At 41.0% G+C, this 7,954-nt stretch overlaps 1 protein-coding gene across 1 annotated transcript; it reads right to left on the bottom strand.

Moving 5' to 3' along the window:
* Positions 1-5,837: 5,837 nt before the first annotated feature.
* Positions 5,838-6,689, bottom strand: LOC113172082 (E3 ubiquitin-protein ligase RNF182-like). The gene is given in 3 exon segments (XM_026374901.1): positions 5,838-5,974; positions 5,977-6,028; positions 6,030-6,689. Coding segments are annotated over 3 exon segments (849 nt in total).
* Between the last annotated feature and the right edge of the window lie 1,265 nt (positions 6,690-7,954).

The raw sequence follows: 7,954 nt of genomic DNA, 5'->3' as shown, positions 1-7,954 counted from the left end.
TTTAACACTGGAATTGATACAACAACTAATATCTATGCAACACTACACTATTCTATAAATACCTGGTGCCACATTGTCCACAATGCAACAGTGGAACTTGCAAGTGCAGACATTGGAGTAATATACTTATATATACTATAGTCCTACTGCATCCTGCCAGATATTTTGACCTATCACTGACACAAGTCACACTTGAGGACTTCACACAGCTCCCTCCGGAGACTCTTGATGCTTAATACAACATTTTTGTCACATATGAAAAAGTCTTCAACACAAATAAATCTACTTTGAAGTGTAAAATTTGTGAGGATCTTGTTTAGGAACTAATCAGATACAGTGCACAAACAATAAACCACACATAAAATTATATTTCATTGCATTACAGTACTGTCATTTTGCAGGTGCTTTTATTTAAAGTGATACTGAAGTTTTTGGAATACTGGCACCACCGATCTTTTCCTGGTATCATGACGTGTGTGGTGAAGGGCTCACCAAATGCCATTCATTGGCAGAGCGCAGCGGATGAAGGGGACCTGGGTGAGGATGTTCAAGTGGTAGGGTGCTGTTGAGGTGAGGACTCTGTAGGCAAGTTTGAGAGCCGTAAATTTGATGTAGGCAACCAATTGAAATCACATGATGCATTTAGATCGTGTTACTTCCTGATTGTAGGGTATTGCAGAGGTCAAGATTTGATATGATTAGCACAAGCCTGGGGGCGAAGTGAGGATCATGTTTTTTGATTTCTCAGGTGCATTCAGCACCATCTGGCCTGCACTGCTGGGGGAGAAATGAAAAAAAAAATGAAGGTTGTCACTCCCCTGATTTCCTGGATCATGGACTACCTCACAAACTGCCCACAATACGTCCGCCTGCAAAACTGGGTGTTTGACACTGTGGTCTGTGGCACAGGTCGTCCACAGGGGACAGTTCTGTCTCCATTCCTCTTCACCCTAAGGACTCTTAGTACAACTAAGAGTCCAACTAAGGACTCTTAGTACAACTAAGAGTCCTGTCATCTTCAGAAGTTCTCTGATGACTCTGCAGTTGTAGGATGTATCCAGGGTGGAGATGTACCAGACAGTGGTGGACAGTTTTGTTGACTGGTGTGGACAAAACCATTCTTATCTCAACATCAGTAAAACAAAGGAGCTGGTGATGGACTTCTGGATGGACTTCACCAGCTTCTTGTTGGAAATCTGGGAGTCCTCTTACTCCTCTCTCTATACAGGGGGAAGAGGTGATGATCATATCTAAGACAAATACCTGGGAGTGCACTTGTACAACAAACTGGACTGGACTAAGTTCTTTCTGAGGAGGCTCGGGTCCTTCAACGACTGTAGCACCATGCTGCAGTTTTTGGGTTGGAGCTGGACCCTCTACTTGTTTTAGCTGAGAGGAGGATGCTGTCCAAACTCCTCTACATCCTGGACAATCCCTCCCACCCACTGCACAGTGTGTTCACTGGACAGAGGAGCATTTTCAGCCAGAGACTGATCAACATTAAGTGCTCCACAGAGAACCACAGGAGATCCTTTCTACCTGTGGCCCCCCTCTGTTTCATTCATCTGACATGTTCTATATATACACTGAGTTCTCTGTATTGATGCTATTGTGTATTTTTGTTGGTGTGGTTCCTTTTCTTTCTGTCTGTGTTGAGAACACAGATCCCTGGTATTAATAACGTTAATTGAATCTTGAATAGCACCTGCGTGAGGACTTATCTAGCACATTCAGAAAGGTAGACAACCACTAGATTACATTCAAATATTAGTGTGCATCAGCAAATATGTGAGACAAACATATTCATATGTTTTGATGTTCACACTAAACATATCTACACAATGTCCAGTGTCACCATGCAATTGGTAAATATTCACCTGAAGCAGTTTATGCAGGGTTAATGGTTTTCTGGTTCTGTTTGGTAGTTACAGGACTTGGTTAAGGTTAAAGTGAGATTGTGTCATTTAATATCACAAAGTAAGCATGAAAGATATCATGATTCAAAGGACTTCAGTATAAAACCAAAACTCCTATTCCCAACAAAGTGAAGTTGAACTAAGTTGTTAGTTGAGGTGATTGTTTCAACATAAGGTCAGTTAACTTGAAACTAAAACTAAAACTGAATCATCATCACTTATAACCACATAAGATCTCTTCAGGTCTCCTGAGAACATTGACTAGATCCTACAGAATCTTTCTGTTGCTATTTCGTAGTGAAATGACTGTAAACCATAATATGTGTTAACATAAGCTGTACATGAAACACATGACTCACAGTAATACATTATTTGTTTCCAGTTTTTTAAAACATCATTTTTTCTTATTGTTTTTCTTTCCAACAGCTCAGATCAGAGTCCTGACGTAGCCTACAGCCTAAAGGGTGCTTTTATTTTATTTATTTTTTTCAGTCTAGCTCCCACAGTCTATGACTGTTCCTCACACCAACATGTGGGAATGTTCATTGCATCACTAAAAAGGAATCTGAAATAACGTTACGCTCCCTTTAGGGAAGCACTTGCTCAGATTCAGATTCACAGTCCCCTGGAAAACACAGATGGTAGAAGGCCGGGACTGTTATCATCAACGAGACGTGTGTTGCAGAAGCAGAGTGGGGACACAATGTACTGGGAACAGATCCGAAGTGTTTATTTAATACACTGTTTGGACGACTTGTTGGGTGGAGTTTAACAGCATCATGACAGCGACAGAACAAATACAGTGAATAAATGTAATAATAAATATATCACTGACAAAGACACAGTGGAAAATAAAACATCTACGTAAGTGCTTTTGGAAATAAAACTTTTTACTCAGCTAAATTTATTTGACAGTCGTGTATTTGGTTTTCCCAAAGGTGCAACTTGACCTGCTTTGCAACTTGAAGTTCTTGATATTTTTTGAGGATGTTTTATGTTTTATCTGAAAGTCTTCTCTAGTTCTAAATGGCTCAGATGTTAAGTCATTCACACTTCGAGGGTCATTAAGGTCACATGTGGACTGTGGCCCCACCTGACTAACATGTGTGTTGTTAGGATCTCATGAGTCAAAGTGACCCTCAAACGACTTAATGACTCCACATAATAAAACCCGGGAACTGAACTGGGGAGACCTTTTGGAGAAAATCAACTGTCACTGAGTGGTCCAACTCCTAGTTTGGAAACAACTGCAAAACTGTAAAAATCACTTTATACCCATTTTAAAAAATAATTAAAAAGAGCTTAAACAGCTGCAACTGCACAATAATGATTGCACATTGGTGAATATGTATCAACAATCTAATGGTGTCATATATAATAGTGCATGGCATAAAGGATAATTAAGCACTTTACTCTGCTAATACCAACTTGATTAAGATTTCTAATGCAGTACTCTTAAATGAATATTTTTACAATAATAGACTTTCACTGGAGTAAACAACTTGTTCCAGGATTGTATTTGAATGGACACTAAAGCAGATCAAACAGTCCCACCTCAATGATTCAGTTCCTAAAGCTGTAACAAGCTTGCTAACCTCAACTGGATCGACATGGTAAAATGCATTTTATAAAAAATTATATAAAAGATTAACTGTGATGGTATTTTGACAAACATGCACTGTGACATTCACTAGCATGAAGTCCTTCACACCCATGCCGTGGGCCACCCTGACAAACCCCTTTGCCATCCTATGCAAGTTTTAAATTCGCCACTACAACAGCTTGATTTGAAGAAGAAGAGCGGACAGTAACAGGCTGTCTGCTTCATATCTGCACTTATCACTCTTTTAATTGACAGACACGTACATGGACAGAGATTAATAAATACACTTTTCCACTTATTTTACATAAACACTGATAAACTGAACATACTTAATGGGAATACAAAAAAACTTTGAGTGCAGTGGAGGTAAAGGGAGGAGTCCTCCAGCACCCTCTGGTGGTTCAGACAGAGAGTGAGAACTGAGTAACATGCCAGTTTCAGGACATCAGACAGCGTCTTTTACTTCTACACTATACAAATAGTCCTGAAGGCAGTTTCAAATTTCCACTGCTGAGCTTTAAACAAGAACAGAACCGATCTGAGTGATGACTTTGAGGCCCATTCGTTCTAAATTAATGATCCTGTAGACATGTTGATATAGAAAAGAGCGTTTACTGTTATTGATAACTGTTGTTATTAAAAACAAGGAGAAATCTTGTTCTCATAAACACACAGGTAACAAATAACTATGGACAAAGAAGACTGAACAATATACAGTCATGAAAACAAAACCAAACATAATTTAATGATCACATCATAAAACTAAGAAAAATACAGCATGAGATCTCAAACTCATTAAAAATAATGTGTTGTCATCCCCTTCATTCAAAATCAATTTAAAAAGATGACGTTTTAGATTAGCTTTAATTAGTTTGTGCTTATAAATACAAATTACTTTTGTGCATTGGTTCAAAGACTATAACTGTGCTATGTGCAGTCATACAGGATAAGCAGATGGATTAAATGAACATGCTTTGATAGCTTGGAAACCACGTCTATAATTTCGTCCCTATAAAAAATTGTATGGAACCACAGAGAACACGAGACACACTTCCTACCTCCATCTGCCTCAACTTGTATCTGATCTTTTACAATCAGTGTCACCTTCACATTTGAACAATTCACAATTGAAACTGTGAAAAAGGTGAAGGGATTTGCCACACGGACAGATGGCTTCTCTTACACCTCTCCCATACCACCTGTCTCCTCTGTCCAAAATTGTGTACATCATTGTCCTCAAATGAGTTTCCTTTGCTGCAGTGAATCATCTTCCAGATCAACTTTTAGACTCTCTATACGATACAGTACATCCCCGTAACTCTTCAAGTCACGTCAAGTCAAGTGTTCTCCTTCAAACATCTGAAGTGATGCAGATCAGAGGGCCCTGATTATTTAAACTGACTAATCAGTAACTTGCTTGATGGTTATGGAGGTTTTAAACAGTACAGATACCAGATTCTGAATTTATTCAAATTCCTGTTACGCTGCAATCAGTTCTCAATAGGCCCATATATACTCGTCAGTCACACTCACTCATCAACAGATTGTCTTTAGAGTTTCCTCTGTCTACAAGCTCCTGAACAGCTCCTGCAAAATGTTTTATCCTCCTCTTTGGAGCCCATTTACTTAGCAGGGTGATTGTCTGATGGACCTGTGTGGTAAGGGCTGTCATACAATATACGCACATGTAACAGTACTATGATGTGACATAATGAGATAATGATCATTTGATTGATTTCCACTCTTGAATACTCAGTGTAGTTATTTTAACCAATTTATTTATGGATCAAATCAAACTACTGTATATTTTGTTGCATATTAAGGGTTTTTCACATTTCACAACACCCTGCTGTTCAAGGTGATATCAAGGCCTCTCAGGATTCATATGATAATGTTCACATTTGATTTCTCATTTATGGCTGAGACATGATCCACAACAATTGAGAACCACTGTTCACAAATTAGAGACACTAATATTATCTTCTATTAATTAAGGTTTCTCACTACAACAGTACTTTGCATAATATTTAGCACAGTCCTACAGAATTAGCATTAGTTTTAACTATATTAGAGCTTGATAGGGTAATTAATTTACTATGGAACTAAGAAAAAATGCACAAATTAACATGGATAATTACCAAAAGGCTCAAAATGTCTGTGAGTATTGGTGAAGTACATAATGTTCTTGCTATTTTTCAATAAAGAAAATGAGCCTTTTTATGCCAGTGCTCAGTTACACAGTAACATCTACATTCGCCAACTGCGAATGGAGATCTATCGTCAAGTTATACAAAGCAAATCATTGCCCATTCTTCTCATTATGGTGGCATGCAGTCCCACAGTTCATGGCAGATACACTGGCAGAACCCGTAGACCATGATCATGACGAGGCTGGCAGGCACCAGGCTCACTAGCAGCACCCCGAGTGTTGTCCTCTGCATGATCAGCAGGTAAACCCCATAGGCAGGGAGCTGAAGTACAGCAGCCCCAGCACCCACACAAGCGCCCGGGGCCGAGGTCTGGCACAGGAGGGCTGCACAGTTCCACACAGTCCACCTATGCGTGATGGACGCCATGGAGTCCAGACTGGAGGAGCGGTAGTCCAGGTTTGATGTGTGAGAGCCATGTGGCTGGTGATGGAGTTGGAGGTCCTGGTTTGAGGCAGATGCTGGTGGGGGCTCCATGATGGTGATGACAAGGAAGTTAGGAGAGCCACGGATGGAGGAGTAGGTGGTGGAGGAGGAAGAGGAGGAGGAGGAGGAGGAAGGGGGGTTGCTACCCATCAACGAGCTCAGGTGCCTGGGGCTGAGGAGAAGCTCTGTGTTAGCCTCATGGTAGAAGTGAAGGTTCTTCTGGTTCCTGCTTTGGATGGCCAGCACCGTCACAAGTTTGCAGTCATCTGGCAGGTTGCTCACCGTTTCCCCTGAGAGTCTAGTGACATAGCGGCAGAACGGGCACACTACAGCGTTAGGAGGTGACTCACCCAGGTCCATGATTTTAGTAAGACATTTGGCACACAGGCGGTGGCAGCACTCAAGCACCTTTGGCCTTCGACTCCCCAGGTTGTAGGCACAGTAGCAGATCTTGCAGTCGAGCTCCTCTGTGCTCAGTATGCCCACATCAGCACCACCAGCACTGCTGCTGTCCTCGCTGCTTTGTTGTTCAATCATTATCCTATCTCCAAGTTCTACCCGGCCTCAAGATCAGCAGAGAAATCCGACCGCAATCTGAGGTCCAGGTTCAGCACCGAAGGACACAGCGAGTTTCCCATCGATGGACACCGGGACACTGGTCCACTCCACTGAAGACCTGGGATTCATTCTGGTTGTCCAGTCGACTCTCTCAGTGTGTGTGTGTGTGTGTGTTTGTATATGCGTGAGACAGAGTGAGAGAGTTTGTAAGTTAAAGTGAAAAGCCCCTCACTAGTTCTGGCCTCTGGGGTTTGCCTATCTCTGAGCAGTTGGGGTAACTGTGCTTCATTTGGGGCAAAAAGCCTTTGAAAGGCTGCACAAAAAAGGACAGAAAGTGAGAGAGAGACTGAAAAAAGGGACACAGAGACACACAGAGAGGGGGAGACTGATAACTGTTAACACAGCATTAGAAGAGAACAAACAGAGGCGAAGGGACAACAAAGCAGAGCCTGTACAAACCAGAGCTGGAATTTTCGAGCCTGATCTTTTGTTGCTCTGTGAAATTCAGTCCAATTAGTGACTAACACACACACACACACACACACACACACACACACACACACACACCACCACACACACACACACCACACACACACACACACACACGCCTTTTTTAAATGAGGACATTCATTGACATAATGCTTTCTCTACTCGACAATCCTAACTTTAACCATCACTATTCCTACCATAACCCCCACCCTGATTCCAACTTAAACCAAGTCTTTAACTCTTCGAACAAGACTTAAAGAGATTGTGAAAGAGTGAGAACGAGACAAAATGTTGATGTCATCCCAATATCAACTTAAGTGTTATCTATCTTTCTATATGTATGTCAGGAACATTACAGTGTGAAAGTAATGTGTAAGGAATCTCTGTATTGAAGAAGCTGCAGAGAGTTACACTCATCAGTTTCACTTTCATTGCTCTCTTATCATTTTCCATCCCAGCAGACAGCTGGTTTCTAAATTTCTACAGTAGATCTTTGCTGATGGAGGTGATGAAGCATTTAGCAGCTACAAAGACAGATATTTCCCTCAGGAGTTGGTAGAGACTAAAACCACAGCTGAATGAGAGAGAATATTGGATTTAGATTCATCAAGTGACCAGAAACCAGAGTCCACATTAAAGCTGGATGCTTGAAAACTTGTTATGTCTACAGTGAGTTAAAATTGACTTTTGATTGCTTTAATCAACAGCAAAACTAAATTTAATAAATACATAAATTGGCTTGAGAGCTGGCTGTG

Source organism: Anabas testudineus, chromosome 17, assembly GCF_900324465.2.
Source record: "Anabas testudineus chromosome 17, fAnaTes1.2, whole genome shotgun sequence".
NCBI lineage: Eukaryota > Metazoa > Chordata > Actinopteri > Anabantiformes > Anabantidae > Anabas > Anabas testudineus.
The sequence above is the reverse complement of the archived record's forward strand: the minus strand, read 5'-3'. Positions and strand labels throughout refer to the sequence as shown.